This window comes from Spodoptera frugiperda, chromosome 2, assembly GCF_023101765.2.
Source record: "Spodoptera frugiperda isolate SF20-4 chromosome 2, AGI-APGP_CSIRO_Sfru_2.0, whole genome shotgun sequence".
NCBI lineage: Eukaryota > Metazoa > Arthropoda > Insecta > Lepidoptera > Noctuidae > Spodoptera > Spodoptera frugiperda.
Genome location: NC_064213.1, coordinates 7,681,210 through 7,699,775, shown reverse-complemented (window position 1 = coordinate 7,699,775; position 18,566 = coordinate 7,681,210). Strand labels below are relative to the sequence as shown.

Here is an 18,566-nt window from a genome sequence, read left to right as displayed (position 1 = left end):
CCAAGTAAAAATTTAATATTTAAAAAAAACAAGATCTTCAAATAAATTAATTTTATTTAAATTATATTTCGCGGTATATATTTATGTGCTTTTAACTATCATAAAAATATTAAATACAAAATTATATTTGTTATGTTAAATTTATTTCAACATTAGAAACCGCATTTCAAAACCGAATGTAAATGTCATCATGATCATCGAAATCGTAATGTCATTTTTATTATCAATTTTGTGATAAGTCAGCGTTTTACGAAAATACAAATTTTTACTTTTGGTCTTCTCCAAAATTGTTTTGGGACGTACACTCAGTTCTTTACGAACAAAATGTTAGTAGACTATGTATGTGATTGTGTATTAATCAAATTTTAATAAATAATTTGTACTGTTGTTGCTCGTCAAGTTTCGAAGATTTTTTGAGGATGTCCGAGCCAAATAACCCATTTGCTGGGTTGTTAGGTGCTTCTGAAGTATCTTCAACTGCTGTTGAATCACCTCGTGTTGAAGATAACGCAGCGTTTCCGAGTAATTCCAAAGTAACACCAACTGACGAGGACACTGAAACAGTAAATAACATAGCTGAAAATGTTTTCCACTTTACAATTAATCCTAATGCTGGGCAGGGATATCCAGTCGGAGACAGACAATTAGTTTTCTTGGAGGAATTGGCACAAGCCACAAAGCCACAAGTGTATTTAGATTTGGAAGCCTTGGAGCAGGCATTGTTTGAACGCTTGCTTCTTCCGAATATTGAACAGTGTGTTATACCGGCAGGAAGTTTAGTTTTCAAGGAGCATGTTGTGCAGAAGCAAGTTTTCCAATATTTGTTCAGTTCAATTCAGAATCTTCAAAGTTATGAGCATGTAAATACTCCAGTTGTGAAGAATGCTGTGCAGCGGATGAAGGAGCTTATATTAAGGAATGCAGTGACTGCACTGAAGCAGCCAGCACTGTTTGAAGGCCAAGACTTTACTATACAACTTTTAGAACTTTTAAAGCATGTAGACCCACAGAGTCATACATTCTTCATAGAAGTAGTTAAAGCTTTTATGGCAGATGGTAAGTTAAAACAAATGTTTTATTCTTCACCCTTGTTTGTTATACTATGTATATGCTCTTAATATGAAATGCCCTTCCCAAAAGATTAGTTTATAAGGATCTGCAAAAAAAGATGATCCAAAGTTTACTAAATTGGCATTACACAAGCAACAAGTCAAGTGTTTCAAACATAGTTATTAATATGTCATGTGCCATTATTAATATATTTGCTTGATATTGCATTGCTTGATATTTAAATTATTAAATCTTATTATGAACTTTCAAATCATGTTCATGTTTCTTTCACAACTTGTTTATAAAGCTTTTAAAAAAAGTTAGTCCAGATAAAATGTTTCAATATGTATTTTTCTATTTCCAGGTGACCCAAGCTCCCAGGAACAGTTGAGAGATGTGATGATACTAGTATTAAAAAGGATCCATGTCGATGTGAATAAATCCAATCTAATAAATTTACCAATTTATGTATTGCCATCTATACAACTTTTTGCTAGTAAGTTGTTTGTTATTTTTATATTTATGTTTAAGTTGTGTTTTGTGCATTCTAATCATAACAATGTCTGTCTTTCATAAATTTTATTTTTGATTTGTGGTATTTACTTTTAATGTGTGTTTAGTTAAATGAGAATGACATTGCATTTTGTTAAATAAAAAATATTTTAAACATTAGGTGCATGGAAAAGCTTGCTAAACTATTAAAATTTTAATTCTAGGCAACCAATGGTTAGCCCCTATTCTACTGGAGGCGATTGAACCTAGAAATGAGACAAATGGTAGGTTCTACCAAGATTCCGTGGTTGGAGCACTGCTGTCACTTTCAGTACTACCCAGAACTGCATCAGCAAGGAGTGATTTCTTTGATAATCCTGTAGACCAGGTAAAGTAAAATGTTGATAACTATTATTAAGTTTGATTTGCATTGCGGGAATTTATACAATAAAACCAAAATAATACACATTTATTTAATATGTTTTTTATAAATTATGATCTCAATTATCTATGTAATTTAATCTATTAATAAAATAGGCATTAATATAAATTATTTCAAATTACAGGCTGCAGCGTCAATGATAGAGACATCAGTTTGGAATGCCTCGTCCCACCTCACAAACAACCTACATAGGATATTCCTAACTATCCTCAAAAGTGGACCACATCTAAGGAACCGTCTATTAACATGGATTGGTAAATGTTTGAAGTCAAATGTTGGTAGAGGGAAACTATGGAATGTCCAGGTAAATACATCCTTATTACTTATTATAAAAAAGTAGTTCACTTTCTGGTGTGGTTGTCGCTGTCCTGCCCTATCCCTGTTGGTCTGCGTGTGTCTAATAAACTCAAAAACTACTAGACAGATTTTTGTATGGTTCTAATTAATAGTGTGATTCCTGAGAAATGTTTTTATACAAACTAATATGGTTATCGTTTTGACCACACAGGAATCCTCGGGCAGAAATATGTTTTAAAATAAATCAGAATATAATCTTGCCTTTGCAGTATTCATGGCCATGTAGTTATTTTGATCAAACCTTTTTGTTAAGATTCCTTTTTTTGGCATCTGTTCAATATACATTGTTATTACTTGCACAAATTGACTTCTCTTTTGACAAAAGAAACTAACAAGGTCAAGTGGTGCAAGTGCAACTACAAAACAAGGACATTTCAGGTTCAGTTCCAAAGTCCGCCAAAGTATTGTATATTACATTTAAAGTTTTTAAAATTCTTATTAATAGCACAGCATATATTCTATATGGCTGTATATCTCGTCCGTTGTTATATATCCTTCTAAATTATTAACATTAAGGTTTTTACTACAAACCCATTGACAAATGAAATGTTTGATAGTATATTGTTAATTTGTATTCCGTTTTATTCACATTTCAGCATGGAGAAGCGAGCGCCACATCTCTAACCACAGTGTCAGATGGTTTTATGCTTAACTTAGGATCAGTGTTACTTCATTTGTGCCAGCCATTCTGCAACTCTGCTGATGACCCAAAGGCACTCAAGATTGATCCTACTTATGGAGCTGTTCTGGTAAGGTTTCTAGCTTATTGACAAAATATTAAAAACATGAATTATTTTAAATTTTAGAAAGAATTTGACAAAATACATAATTATGTCTGTACACATGCTACGAAATGTTACATGTGCTACAAAAGGAGTGTTTTTCTTTTTTGTTGATACTTGTAATCTGTTTTATTATCTTTACGTACTTACCTATAAAGTACTTGCTTATCTTAGTAACTCCTGGGAGTTTTAATTCCCAGTTCAGATAAACTATACTGGTATTGAATTTTCGTATTTATATGTATACATAATCTACAATAATATATATAATAAAACCTATGTACTTGAAGTATATTAACTATTGTCCTTTATGTCATAATATATGTGAGAGCACATAAAATGATAAATAAATAAATCTATATAATATTTTCTTTTTCTAGCCTGAAGAAAGTGTGGCCAAATCCGTGCATTTGGACTGTTTACACAACGAGACATGTTTACTGCCAGCGAGAGTGACTGAAGATGACCAGCCCATCAAACGACCCACTGCCAATAGTTACAACTTTGTGACTGAGTGCTTCTTTATGACGCAAAAGTGCATTGATTTAGGTAAGTAAAACATACTTTAGAGTTCATATTTTAGAGAAGTAATATAGTGTTTTAATAATGGGCACTAGTGTATGAAATTTCACAATATCAATGACAATTGATCGGAATCAGATTTGCAACTCAAGAGTATGAAATTTCACAATATCAATGTCCATAGATCGGAATTAGATTCAAGAGTAAGCTCCCTGATGTAAATAAAATAAATTATTTTAACATTTTAAATTTTTTAATTTCATACACTTTTTCCTCTTTTGAATTGGAGTAAGAAATCATTATAGGACACAAATAAAAGTACATACTTAGGCATTATTAGTTTCTATATAAAACTTATCTCTAATTCTCTTAACTGTAACATTTCCAGGAGTCCGAGTATGTGCGGAGAAGTTATGGCGTTGCGGGCAGGAGCTGGGCCAGGCGCAGCGCGCGCTGGCCGACGTGGCGGCCGGGGCACACCATCTCGTGGAGCCCATGAGGCAACGCACGGAACATCTCATGACCAAGTACGTATTCTCAGCTAAAATATCTCGATTATAAGTACTATAATAGGTTTTATTCTACGACGCGGCTTTTTTCTTACAGGAACTATCTTCTTGTGTGTTCGTAAATTCCATACATACCTGTTTTAGCGTTAGAAGAACTTCAAACTGAGTAATAATGGAGTAAAACTGTTAATGCTAAGTAAGGAGTCTTTGTTTAACTCGAAGGTTCGACGAGACAGTCCCTATTCTCAACTGCAACTCTACCACTGATTCTCAACTGCAACTTACTCTCTTTCCCGTATGAATATAAAAAAAAATCTCATTACTTGATCACTGTTTTTAACTACTTACTAAATATCCTCCTCTCCACAGATTCATGGGTCTCCGCTGTGCTTTACTTGAAAAGGACATGTTGACAAACCTGAACCGACTGCAAGCAACAACTTGTACGTGGCTGGTACAGGTCGCGATCCGACCGAACGACAACACGTCACAGCAGTGCTACGCTCCTATTACCACTATGGCTGTACAAATGCCTATTACGAGCCCAGCGCCTGATACTTTAAGGTAAGCACGTTACTAAAACTAGAACATAGGTAAGTTACATTACCTCAATACACAAGCGTACAAGCGCTATTCACGCAACTCGGCGAGCATTGCCGGCAACGCACGTGTTACTCCTCTAGCGTTACGGGTGTTCATGGGCACCGCTGATCGCTTACCATCAGGTGACCCGTCTGATCCTTTGCCCCTATTCCATATAAAAAACGACGAGCTACGCATTGCGAACTCAATGCTACTACGCGTACGGTTTGAAACTTGAAGTTAAATTACCGCATCCGAATATTTACGTTAGTAAACCGAACAATCTAATTAATTAAGCTCACGAGAGTTATACAAAAATACATTGTAAAGAAGTCGAAGAAGAAGAGCCATTTCATTTTATTTTTTTTGCCCTATCGAAAGGCGGCTTGAACCTGTAAGAAAATAGTTTAGTTACTGTTATTTTAACCTTTCGTTTATAAGACAACAAGCCGGTATATAAGACAACAATAGAAAATATAATGTGTTTTGCATGGATTTACGTTCCGGCACACAATAGATTAACCCTATCTATGTATAAACGCATATCACTGAAAACTCTCTGTTAACATTGTTTCCAGATGTGTCCCAGAGTTCGTGTTGGAGAACATAGTGGTGCTGATCACGATGGCGCGGCGCACGGTGGGCGCCATCACGGAGGAGGCCGACATCGCCGGCCTGCTGCGGCCCGCGCTCACGCTCGTACTCACCTTCATGGGGGACTCCGCCAGGACATATAACCCACATCTTAGGTAATATAGCGGACCCGACAGACGTTGTCCTGTCAACACGTCTTTAATTTGAAAAGTCGGATCCAATGTAAAACATTCCTATACTAATGAATACCATTATAAATACTTATAATGGTATTTATTATATATAAGCATCCTTAGTATACACTAAGGATGCTTTTTCATAAGCTCCATAAAAATTTGCTATGTTACTTTGCTTTGGATTCGTTTGGTTTCCACCAATCATATTCATTGTTACAAATAGCTCTTAGCATTGGTGGAAACGGGTTCAACTATGTGTTTTATATGGAAAGATGCGTGCTATGGATGGGTTCCCTACTATCGATACATCGCATACTCGATCTGCGCATCTTCCTCGCACAACTAAATCGCAAAGCTTAGTATACATAACTTAGTATCATTTGAAACGGTCACATAGTTTCTACGAGCACATCTCCTGTGGAAAATCGCCCGAATACCATTTATCTTACAATCTGGTGATCAGACGACTAGTTGTCAAACGCCGCTTCTAAGTGTCGTGCAACATTAATATTATATTATGTACTTACATTCCAGAGCGCGACTAGCAGAATGCTTGGAAGCAATGTTACCCAATCACCCCGAAGACCAGCAACCACTGAGCAGCTTAGCATCCTTCTACAGGGAACAGCTATTCAAGGAACACCCACATCGAATGCAGGTAATAAATTAATTAAAAGTGAACCGTGTTTTGATGACAGAATACATATATTTGTCAATTTCTGTTCCTGCGAGTGCTGCAAGAGCCGACTAAGAGCCTAAAAAGAAGGCAGCAATGCTCTGTGATAAACCTAAAGATTTTATACTACGGTCTCCAAATGGCCCGTTGGGCGTGTAGATTATGGCAATCCCCTTTGTTTAGAAAAGGCCTATAGCACATACACACCTTTGTTTAACACTAGGGAATAAACACCATAACATCATATATTTCGGAGCACCGTACTACCTAGCCGGTTACCGCTAAGAAAAGCGGGCTCCGGTTAGAAAAGCAAGAGTAGAAACGGGGTAGAATTTAATCAGTAGGAGTGATACTGACACTACTTCTGACCTCATCCAAGGCGGAAGAAGTAGTTGGATGATTATGCCCTTAAAAAAAGTAGTATATATTAAAATGAGAATTTTTCGAAATTGTAATTATTGTTATTATTGTTTTTTATAAATATAAATTGTATATTATTGATTTATTATATTTGTATTTCCAGCTAGTACCGTGTCTCCTGGACGTGTTCGTGGGTATCGAGATGACGGGTCAGAGCGTGCAGTTCGAACAGAAGTTCAACTACCGCCGCCCTATGTACCTCGTCATGGACTTCCTTTGGGAAATGGAAGAACACAGATTTGCATTTACGTGAGTATTTTATTTGTGCAACAAATACAGAAGCTTTTGGTCCCCACACATAGTTAAAATTAATACTAATTCTCGCAAATAACTGAGACAACACATTGTTATAATTAATACTACTGCTAACTCTCGTGAATATTCGAGAATAACTCGACTAGTTTCAGGTCATACACAACTCATATGAGTTACAAAAAATAAGTGTTTATTTACTTAAGTTACAATAAAATATTGTTTAAATTTCCAGGCAACTAGCGAAGGAAGCGGAAGCCAACATGGAGGCTGTCCACCCACCGATATTCCTGCGGTTCGTCAACTTGCTGATGAACGATGCCATCTTCTTGCTGGACGAAGCTCTCGGGAACATGGCGCAGATACGCACAATGCAGACTGCACAGTACGTACTCGTTATAATAATCTTATAATTTGAATTTGAGGAATAAAAGTGTAAAATCAATTAATTAACTGATATCAATTAATTTATATCCGAACCTGAAGCTAAGTGCAAGACTATTGATATATTATACTATATTGTCATGTTCTTTGGAATCATTTAATTATCCAATCTCCATGTCTTCTTTTAAGTCATTGTTGGGGCTGCTTCAATCTATAATCAGAACTTAATTTATATCGATAATGCTATGATTACAGTGTTGTTCATAATGTTGGTATTACTATAACTATATTACTAATTTTCTAGTCAATGTTAGAAACAAAACAGAGAAAACTTGTAAAAAATATTGACGGAGCCAAATTAAATGATACATTATTTGTTTTTTAATTATCCGCAGACAATCAGGTGCATGGGCGAACTTACCATCACAGGAGCGTGCCCAGAATCTATCAAACCTGTCTCACATCGGAATGCTGGCCCGTTTCGACAACATCCTCGGTCGCGACACTATACGCACACTAGTACGGCTCACTGCGCACGCGCCGTACGTCTTCTGCCATCCTACACTCGTAGAGCGCATCGCGTCCATGCTCAACTACTTCTTGTTACATCTTGTTGGACCTAATAAGAAGAATTTTAAGGTGATTTTGTCTTAATTACAGATTATAATAAACTATACAATTGATTAGTTATAAATCACTCAGTGTTTGAAAACTTGTAAAGACCAAAACATTTGGAAACAGAAAAAACAAAATTGGTGAAAGGGTACTTGCCTTTCGCTCCCTGATCATATCGAAAATTTTACATCTAAATGAGAAATTATTATCACAAACCATATTATAATAGCGAACAGAATATACCTAGGCAGTTGAAATGTCTACTCGGATCTTGATATGAGAAGGCATACCTGTGATTTAAAATAACCCCTCTTCTAATTCATCAGGTGAAAGACATGAAGGAGTACGAATTCGAGCCGGCCAGTACAGTGCTGGACATATGTCGCATGTACGTGGAACTCGGCAGCAACGAGCGGTTCTGTGCCGCCGTGTCCGACGACGGCCGGTCCTACTCGCCGCAACTGTTCACACTCGCTGAGGCTGTCTTAGGTTTGTTATTTATATTTAGTTACATAATAACATTATGTTATTTATTCTGTGAAGAAATGTAAGCAAAAGTATTATTAGTAATAATAGGTCTTTCGGGGGTTAGGGATTGGGGATTTAGCCAGAGGGCATTCGGAAACCTCGTTCTCACACATCGAAAAACAACGCAAGCGTTGTTTCACGCTGTGCCGGTCTATGAGGCCGTGATATCACTCCGACCTAGCCCGCCTATTCGTGCGTAGTTTTTCTATGCTTATCTTGTACCTATCGATTCCACAGCGCGCATTGGAGGTGGTGGCTTAATAGGCTCACTGAGGGAAGTGGCAGCTTGCGTGGAGAAGTTCGCAGTGCAACGACAGCGAGATGAAGAGATCCTCGCGAACGCTCCTGAAGAGTTCCTCGACCCCATCATGAGCACACTCATGATGGACCCTGTGATACTGCCCAGCTCGCGCACCACTGTTGATAGGACCACTATTGCACGGTATATTTTTAGTTTAATTTATTTACTTTGTTTTTTTGTTAGCTAATATTCAGGCTTGTACCCAATGTAGCTTTTCAGAACCAACAATAAAAGGTAATATTGAATTTTTTATTGGTAAATTCTCAGCTATTACACGAAGTTCGAAAACGATACGACTGTTGTTGAAAATTATCCTACGAAATAGGAACTGACATATTATTAAAAATTACAATTTGTTTATCAAATTTATTTGTTTTGCAGACATCTCCTGAGTGATCAATCGGATCCGTTCAACCGCTCGCCGCTGTCCATGGACCAAGTGAAATCCAACACGGAACTTAAAGAGAGGATCCAAGCGTGGATAGCTCAACAGAAGCAGAATATTGCTCAAACCACGACCAGTAGTGAATAGAAGACAAGTAGAATAAGATTTTTGTATATTTCACTAGGCAAGCTAGTATGTAATGTAGGTTTCTAGAAGTAGATTTCATATGGGAGTATACATACTACATTTACCTATAAGGCCGCTTGATACTTGGGATGTTTGTGTCAAGAAAACAGTGTTGTTTGTAAATTTCCTAGTTTACTATTCCGTTATTAAAAATTTTAGTTAGTTATCCAAGTTTCCGTACATATCAGTTCAGTGATTTATGCTATTGTTTATTCATAAAATATAATTATTTATGTTAAAATTTAATTTCAATTTAATTTATCGATGTTACTTTATGTAAGTTTATTCGGTGCATTTTATTTTAATGGATGAGTACTGATTTACAGTAGTAATTTGTACTGTCCTTTTATATTGTGATAAATTAATATTTACAGTTTGTAATTTTAGCATAATAATGATAATTAGACGATAATTAATATATTTCTCGAACTGTCTGTGTCTTTGTTTTTTTATATAATATCTTATAATAAAATGCGACGGTTGTATACCACGTGAACTCTTTCTTTTGGACTCCAGAGACACAAAAAAGCGAGGATAATTTAATTTTTTCAGTTGTCTCAGATTCTACATAACTCTGTGAAACCTGTGAATTATTTAACTTTAACTTGTATAACAGACTAGCTTCTTCCGCACGGTTTCACACGCTCTGCTTGACTGCTATTGATCATAGCATGATAATATAAAGCCTATAACCTTTCTCGATAAATGCCCTATTCAACACAAAACAATTATTCAAATCGGATCAGTAGTTCCGGAGATTAGCGCGTTCAAACAAACAAACAATCAAACAAACTCTTCAGCTTTATAATATTAGTATAGATTATTCTAGGAGTAAGATCCCTTGGCTTCAAAAATATCTTATGCAGATATCTATAATACAGTTTAAACCTTATCAAATCAAATAGAAGTTCTAGGTGCGTAGAAACAACTGTAGTTATCTAGAAAGTTTTCTATTAACCACTATTTACCAAAAATAAAGCACTACGGAACTTTCTATTGAGTTCCATTTTAGCCATTGTTGCCATAATTATATAGACCTAAGCATTCCAGGTTAAGGCTCAACGGATCGCACACATGACCCTCCAGGTTCGATTCCCAAACCGAGGAAAACATTATTGGGATTTTCAAATCCTTATTAGAATCCAGTTAGACAGTCTTTGCAAATAGGCTCATTTCTGACAAGAATCAATCAACTTCGTGTAAAGTGATTGATAATAGTGGATGTCTGGTTATAACTATTTTTGTAAAATGGGCTGATGATGATGCAAATATTGGCGAGCATTGTCCCTAAACACGATAGTAAACAATAAAACATAATTCCAATAAGAGGCTATGTTTCGTTCGTGTAACGGAGAGCAAACTCTAAACAATCTACAATGAGAATCATAGACAACAGAAAACTTAGTTGACATGGCGGAATAATCAGCTGTTAATTGCAATGCTAACGAATAAGTGGAATAATTCTCGTAGGTAATAATTAATTTCATATTTTATTGAGTTTTAACTCATTCTAGGCGTAAATAATGCAAGTCGTACATATTTTTAACGCGGTGATTTAAAATTTATTCTAACAAAAAAGGAATGGCGCGATGTCCCTTGTCATCTGTCAGCTTCATTCATTCATCCATTGTGCAGAAAAAATGTGACTTGTTCGCTTTGTAATTTTGTTTTTATGTAATAAGTGCTAGTTGATTATTAGATCCACCCGTTATTACATCCCATTACATTTACGAAAGTGTTAATTATCATATTGCATAATAAGAACAGCCACAGTAACAACAGGGCCTGTTACTGTGCTCCAAGTTTATTCCCTCTACAAAGAGCTTGGTGCGGCGTCGGCGAATGAAATGCTTATTTTTCTTGCGCAGTGAGTTGTTCAGTGTTTCGTTTGATGAAGAAATAGAGGTGTTAATAAAATAGTGCAGTGTGAAAGCAAGCCAGAATGTCGGGTCGGGTAAGGAAGCAGTCGGACTGCCCCGTGAGCAAGCAGGGGCCTATGCGAGCAACGCTGCCGGTATCATCAGTGATGAAGAGCGGCGGCCTCAAGAAAAATGCCAGCAATAGTCCGACGCTGTCGCCCACTAACGCGTGGCGTCGAATATCACCAGATCACGCCCTGTCTGGACAGCGAAGCCCTGGCGCTGTCAATTACAAAGGTAAAGGCAACATTGTGCTATTCGATTCCCATTCAAATATCTCTTTCTCATAAGAGTCTTATAAGAAGTCTCCCTAAGTAGAGAATAATTCAATTTGGAACAAAATGTAGGTATCAGCAACTTTGAAGTGATCAATTTACTAAAGATGAAGTCAAGGATTACACTAATGGCCCTCTAATAATGCTGAAACATAATAGAAATTATGTTAATTTCATTCTGTTCAATTTTCCACAATAGTTCTCAGCATAATTAATTACATTTCAAGGTAGGAACCTAAGAATTCAGTGTAATAATGGTATTGCCTCATTTTCCCTTTTTTGTTGCAGTCATTTTCAAATTAGAATCTAATTATTCATAAGGGCCAGATTCACATTCTCTGAAAATTGTTAAATAATGCTTAATTTAAACATTATGTTATCATTAAAAGCAATTTACAGAATCTGCTACTGTATTGTTGGGCCCCCTATACATAAAAGTTACTTATTTTAACATATTTCATATAAAAATACAAGTCAAATTAGACTAACTAGAAGCTTAGTCAGAAATTGTGGAAAACACTATAATTCCTACTTTAATGTAATGAATATATATTATATCCATTCATCTAGTAGCTTTTCTATTAATATTTATTTAGAATTTAAGTCATATAGGTATATCAAAATGTGTTTGGTGTTCATTGAAAGGAATATTTTATGTCTAGAGATAGTTTGGGGGCTAAAAAATGATATAGGTTACCTTATTACCCTGTCAGCAAAGCTATGGGTACTGTCTAACAGATAAACTTATATTTTTCTTTATTTGGCAATATGTTTTAATGGAATGTCATTTTGTTGGTGTACTTACTGTAAGGATATTTAACCAGTAATAAGCTGGAGTGCAGGTTTATGAGAGAGATCATGTGTTTTCTATTGTGTCACATTTACCCGTAGACCAAGGGGTTGTTAATAAAGTATTTGTTGTCTATTTTCCAGGCAAAAGTAGATTTGGTGCTAGTGTGATTAGACGTACAGCATCACTGGACACACTGTATCATAAAGGACAATGGTCCAGGGATTACTATCAACATGCTAGCCAGTTGCAAATTGATAAGTCTACACAAGTACGTATCTATTTTTATATTATCTGTAGTTTCACACACCTAACTTGTTTTTATTTTTACAAAGTTATTGTTTTCAATTATTACACATAGTGTTCAGGAAATGATAGTGCATTACATATAAATTTGTTTTAATTACTCTGTCTTTATCTAAGTTCATTCAATTTTATTTTTAAACTTGAGTTATTTTTATTATTGATTGAATGTTACTGTTTATTACCCAAACGTTGGAAGGGTATTGTTTTTTTTAACAAAAATCTTACTTTGGAAACAACTCAAATTACACACTTAACAAACTCTTTTTCTTCTTTTATCAGACTGACGATGGCGGTGGGGCATCAGGACGTTCCTCCCGCAGTTCTGACGATGACAAGCTGGATCGTTTCTTACGTAGTCGCCTTCAGCGACCACACAAACCTTCTGCGTCCGGAGACTACTCTAGCCATTCTATGAGCACTGCTCTATGTAAGTGTAAAGTCAAACTAATACTATAGATGCCATTAATCATCTTATTATTGTCTAAAATCCACAAGACTCCACAGCTAGATTATTAACCTTCTCTACAAAGAAACTGTTTGCCATCTGTCTAATCTGGTTAAAAATTGATGTCATTAATAGCAAGTTATTATTTAACTACATAAGTACATACTTTATTTATTAGGGTCCCGTTTTGGAGGCAGCAGCGTCCCATTGAGAGCAGCCCGATCATCTGTTGAAGGCCTCAATCAAGAGATTGAAAGACTTGTGCTGCAACCAGCCAGTGGCACTCAAACTCCACATTTAGATCGGCTAAGAGACAAGGTACATTGAATCATCAATTCAGACATAATACTCAGTTATTTTAAACAGTGTTCGAAGGATATTTCATGAATATATATAATATCAATTTTGCCAGATCTAGAAGAAAATATTATGTATTGGATTCATTTGTCTGATTTTAAGTAGTTATGCAAAAATAGACATAAATTAATAGGTACAATAAAATAACAACATGACATTTTCATATGTTTATGTAGATGGAAAAACAATAAGTAAAATACCAATATTAAGTTTACTAGGTTTTATTTTATTCCAGCAATTTCTTTTTTGTTACAGTTAATACAAAATGTAGTCTGCAAACTGGTGTGATTAAATGTATGCATTTGAAATATTCCAGTGTGTAACACAAGAATGTTTGAACAATAACATCCTCATCCCAACTAAAAATAGTCCACATAAATCTGCTAATTGGAAATATACATGAAGTTGTATGCTTCTGTTTAGTATTACTTGGTTCAGCAACAAGAGTATTTGTGGCTGCATATTTGTGTGTGCGGTGGTCTTTGTAAACCAGTTAACTTTGTAGTACTACTTCTACCTTCATCCACAGTTAATTAAAATGTTATGTTTGTACCTGTTTGAGCAATTGACAAGATTGTGACTTATGTAAACATTAAAATGTAGTGTATTTATGTATGTATTTTTATGTTTGTTTACACTTATTACAGGTGACTCCAGAAGGTCACCGCGCGCCTCTCGCAGAACTTCTGAGGCGTTCTGTAAACACACAGACTCCACACGACCTGTGTCATACTGCTCACTCCTCAGGTAATATTCTGTCAATAATACTATTCATTACGCTCAAATTCATCAATTTAAAATCTAAATTCTACTTTTATGTGATTCTTTAAAACTAAAACATCTATAGCTTTTATTATTGTACTTTTCTGTCTCTATCTCTATTTTTTAGTAGAATGACAATTGGATTAAAAAGATTATATTCTTGTTTATACACATGATGTTCATCAGTTAGGAATAATATTTATGTTGTGTGTACGTTGTGGGCATAGATCCACCGTCGCGGGGGTCTCTCTCCAGTGGTGGGTCGGCAGAGCTGTTGGCCACAGGTCTATTACTAACTATAGCTTTTAGACAACCCCTCGCAAATAATAGTTGATGCACAAAACATCAGAATGGTTTGATAGTCTCCAAGCATGGTTTTGTTATAATATTCTTTGCTTATTTGCTTTTACGGGTACCATTTCAGTTCTGTAGAAAATACATAAAATAGCAGTAGACAGAATAAAACTGAAAGTAGTTTTCATTTCCTTGAATTTGCTTAACAGAATGATGATTTCTGATTTTCACATTTTGGTACTAATCCGTTGTAATTTGTGTTTCATATAACTATTGTCAATTCCAGGAGGCAGTGTGTGTTCGTCTCCAGATCTCGATGGCTCTAAGTTAGGAACATCTCCGCAAATTAATCGCTTCTTAGCTCGCGAACCTCCAGATGGTTGTGAAAAGGTAATTTGACATTTATAATCGAAGGAATCTGAATTCATGTTATTAGAAATTAATTTATTTGTTAAAATTGATGTAAATGTTAATTGAATTGTACTTGTATTACAGGTGAACTTGAAAGCGGGTGAAGGGACATCGTCGGACTCGGTGTCCGTAATGAAGCCGACAGTACCAGGCTTCACACTGCGGCCATCTCTCGGGTCTGCGTTCCAGCCGCTGCAGCCGACATCGCCCCCGTCCCCGCCAGCCCCCCACTGACTTACACCGACGAGCGCGGACGCCGCCCCGGCTGCCGGCGCGCGGCGTCCCCCCACTGGCACCAGCGCTAGTGCCCACTCTACGGACTAGAGGGTCCCTATCTACCAAACATTAACTTGCGTTTCACTAACCCTCTCTTTAAACGTCCTATGTTTGTTGAAGTTGGAACTCACAGTTCCCGACTCCACGTTAGTTCGACGCAGCTACTTTGTGGCGTACAAATGAAACATTATTGTACACGACGGTACGTTGTTGCGAGCTAGTGGTTTATTTGTACAGTAACAAACTAGCGTAGTTTCCCATAGCACTGCATAAATGCTAAATGTTAATTACTTATTACAGAAGTTAAACGTGTTAGTGGCATCCAAAGTTTCATCACCTATTCATAATAACACGTTTTTAATTAATCTGTTGTGACAATAATAAACATTCTTTAAATGTATTGTGACGAAATTAAGATGTCCTTTGATACACATAGTATTGAATGTTTGTCAATTTCCATCAAATTTCGAGTGAGAGTAAGAAATAGAATGTCCCAATGTATTGATCCGTTTTAGACTTGCAATTACTTTGCACAAATTACTACTTTGACAAACAGAGCAACCAAAGCAATTTAATCGCAGCATTAGATTCACTAACGAAGCCAAACTAATGGCAAATATTTCATATAAACACAAGTACCTAGAAATTGTTTTATAAGTAAGATTGCCCTGATATTATTTTAATGATCGCATTAGGTAATGAGGGAGCTATTTTTCTAAAATGTTTTATTTAGATATTTTAGCACTCACTGCTCCAGCTTAATTTGTTTACATGACTGGATATATATTTGATCTCATTTTATGTATTATTTTAAAATTATGTACATAACACTACATGTTGCAAGCATAGAATTTTAAAGTGTTATAGTATGATAAGTCATTTTTTATTTTGAAAATACATGAAGTTTTTGTTAATGTAATGATTGAAGGTAAATTACTTCGGACCAAATTTCTAAAAGGGCCAGATCATCTTATTTGTGGTTATGGATATATCGGTTGCTAGAACGATTTTCTAATGCAAAAGAGCTTTAACTTGTGGGATTTGATAAAAGAAAATGTAAGTAAGAAAATAGACTGAATTTTTAAACTTTACTCATACTTTGATACAGGTAACTTGACTTTATTTGTTATGTAGTGTAGTGTACTATAAAGTGCCTATTATGGACATGCTTATTTGTTTCTTTACTCTTCAATGAATAAGTTCGTAACTCAGTAGTAGTTGATTTGTTTCACAAATTCGATGTTTGATATGTTTCGTCAGTATCTGTATCAGGTACATGAGGCATTCGTTCGCGTAACATTCGTTTAGGGAAGTTTGGACCGCACTTGTTGGATTTCTCATTTTGGCCAAAATGCATTTTTATCATCGAGACTGATAATGTAGTATGTTGACAACTTACACATAAACATAGTTAGATCTGCTTTTGGACATACGCAATTATTTTTTAAACCTTTTTTAATATTCGACGGCAAATATATATTTTGGATGGCTCACCTTTGGGAATATATAGTATTTTAATCTTATCATTGCTCAAACAAAATTTTTATTAAGAGCCACAACTTATGATATACGCCGAATTTGAAGATGTAACGTGGTGATTATAATATTTCAAGTTGCTGATGTAAATTAGTACCTATTGATTATATTGGTTATTCAATAAACAAATGTGATAATGTAAGAGACGGTCGAATCTGAATGTTGATCGTGGCTTGACAACTTTCGATACTGCTAAGTACTAGTGCTGTTGTAACCATGTCTGAACATGTTGCACAAAATGGACAGTATCCATAAGTTGTGAAGAATTATCGAAGGTGCTGCGTAGTGACTATAAGTGTGTACAGGCTGACCGACTTGTGACAAAGGAGCAGGGTGTTTGGGATGCGATTATATTGTGTAACTTGACGGCAGATAGCATTTTCGAATTGACTGCGAATGTGACAAACAAAACCAGTATCTGACGCTATGAAGAAAAACGTTTTGGAAATGTACAAAAAGTATTATCATCATTCATTTTAACCTACATGACGATTGTGTGTATGCATAAGAATATATATGTTGTATAAAATGCCACTACAGTCGTTAATGATTTGACATTTTAAATAGTGATTAAACAATAAACATATTGTGCAAAAACATTAAACATGGAAGAAGAGCCGAGCCAATATTTAAAATCCGGATTTCTGTGTAAAATGTTTCTGAAGTAAGTGCAATATAGCTGTAAATCGAGTAAATATACAAGCAAACAATTTACAATATAAATTTTGAGGAGTATATGTATGTACATTTAATTTGTTATAAATGTCTTGAAGCCTTCATTGATCCACAGTTTGAGTTGCTTGATCGTTGTTGTGAAAACACTTTCTCTAAAGTAAGCTTAATGATTATGTTCGCGTTGCTTCCTAACAGCTTCCATGTCGCTTCTAGACTCCCCACACTTGGAACCCAAAACAATATTATGCTTTACTAATAATAGACTTATGTCACAGGTCCAGGTTGTAATTTAGGATTTATATAAGCCTCTCCCAATGTCGTTACCTAATTTAAGGTTTAGTAAGTTTTAGTAAAGGACCCGAAAAATTATTAGCTGTTAATAAATGTGTGCTATAAAATGGTCCCCTTACTGTTTAATTTAATGTAACCACTGGGATGTGGACTGAGGTTCGTAAATAAAGATGTTTGCATTGCCACCATTATAAGTTAGACTGCTGGTACAAGCACAGTATTCCAAAGGACATCTTTATTTAAGGACTGGAAATGTTTTTTAAAGTACATAAAATATTTTTATATGTTCAGGGTAGGAGAAGGGTGAGTTGTACCATAAAAGTAACTTGGCTAGGACCTTAGATTTGATAGTTCTTTTATAGATGGTTAATATTATTTTAAAGTTTGCTTTTAGATGAATGATAAGTTTGTAATTTTTATTAATACAATATTAGAATTAAATACTAACATTTAAACTAAACCAAAAGTGCCCATTGAGATAAGTTTATAATTCAAGCAAGCCTTTTGTTCGGCATTTTGTTAAAAATAATGTTTAGGCAACAAAATTAGAAATTAAGAAAAATTATCGAAGGATTGTTGAGTTTTAAGTTATCTAAAATTGTTGAGGTTTATTGATAAAAATTTCTTTAGTTTTTTTACAAATAATGTTCAACAAAGGGCTTGTTTAGTTAGAGGCATTAATTAACATCAATATTAATAGTATCTACATTTAAGTAATAATAAGAATGGTTTTATTATAGTTTTGTTTCAGAGAAGAAATTCTAATTACTATTTTTGTTTCCAATATTTTATCACTTTTATCTGTTTTCACTGTAATGTATCTTGCTGTATTGCAGACATATCCAATATACAGACTGATTTAAAACCAAAGTTTTTTATTTTTATACAATTTGATGACTGTTTACAATCAGCAATATGGTGTTGTTTTCATAAAGGACAGTTAATTACCAAATAGTTGACTCTGATTCTGCATTAA

At 35.1% G+C, this 18,566-nt stretch overlaps 2 protein-coding genes across 7 annotated transcripts; both read left to right on the top strand.

Moving 5' to 3' along the window:
* The first annotated feature begins 189 nt into the window (after window positions 1-189).
* LOC118268724 (ubiquitin conjugation factor E4 A) lies at window positions 190-9,687 on the top strand. Its single transcript, XM_035583331.2, has 16 exons — window positions 190-1,056; window positions 1,415-1,546; window positions 1,767-1,930; window positions 2,109-2,288; window positions 2,938-3,090; window positions 3,504-3,672; window positions 4,034-4,172; window positions 4,524-4,718; window positions 5,315-5,485; window positions 6,041-6,164; window positions 6,706-6,851; window positions 7,090-7,239; window positions 7,634-7,877; window positions 8,180-8,342; window positions 8,619-8,823; window positions 9,064-9,687. The coding sequence occupies exons 1-16, from the start codon at window positions 420-422 to the stop codon at window positions 9,212-9,214; spliced, it is 3,123 nt and encodes a 1,040-aa protein (XP_035439224.2). The 5' UTR covers window positions 190-419; the 3' UTR covers window positions 9,215-9,687.
* Window positions 9,688-10,587: 900 nt separating this feature from the next.
* LOC118268727 (protein FAM117B) lies at window positions 10,588-18,455 on the top strand. Of its 6 annotated transcripts, none has more exons than XM_050698484.1 (9): window positions 10,588-10,723; window positions 11,122-11,409; window positions 12,381-12,508; window positions 12,823-12,970; window positions 13,167-13,306; window positions 13,993-14,092; window positions 14,335-14,391; window positions 14,688-14,791; window positions 14,897-18,455. In XM_050698484.1, exons 2-9 carry the CDS (start codon window positions 11,196-11,198, stop codon window positions 15,044-15,046), a joined length of 1,041 nt encoding a protein of 346 aa, XP_050554441.1. In that variant the 5' UTR covers window positions 10,588-10,723; window positions 11,122-11,195; the 3' UTR covers window positions 15,047-18,455. The 6 variants fall into 6 exon arrangements, with proteins under 6 accessions (XP_050554441.1, XP_050554450.1, XP_050554455.1 ...); XM_050698493.1 differs by having other exon boundaries at window positions 10,630-10,723; window positions 11,174-11,409; XM_050698488.1 differs by having other exon boundaries at window positions 10,654-10,719.
* Window positions 18,456-18,566: the final 111 nt, after the last annotated feature.

Coding starts and splice junctions, on each gene's coding strand:
- LOC118268724 (XM_035583331.2), top strand. CDS start 420: ATGTCCGAGCCAAATAACCCATTTGCTGGGTTGTTAGGTGCTTCTGAA. Junction 3,091..3,503: donor CTACTTATGGAGCTGTTCTG/GTAAGGTTTCTA, acceptor TTCTTTTTCTAG/CCTGAAGAAAGTGTGGCCAA. Junction 6,165..6,705: donor AACACCCACATCGAATGCAG/GTAATAAATTAA, acceptor TTGTATTTCCAG/CTAGTACCGTGTCTCCTGGA.
- LOC118268727 (XM_050698484.1), top strand. CDS start 11,196: ATGTCGGGTCGGGTAAGGAAGCAGTCGGACTGCCCCGTGAGCAAGCAG. Junction 11,410..12,380: donor TGGCGCTGTCAATTACAAAG/GTAAAGGCAACA, acceptor TCTATTTTCCAG/GCAAAAGTAGATTTGGTGCT. Junction 12,509..12,822: donor AAATTGATAAGTCTACACAA/GTACGTATCTAT, acceptor TTCTTTTATCAG/ACTGACGATGGCGGTGGGGC.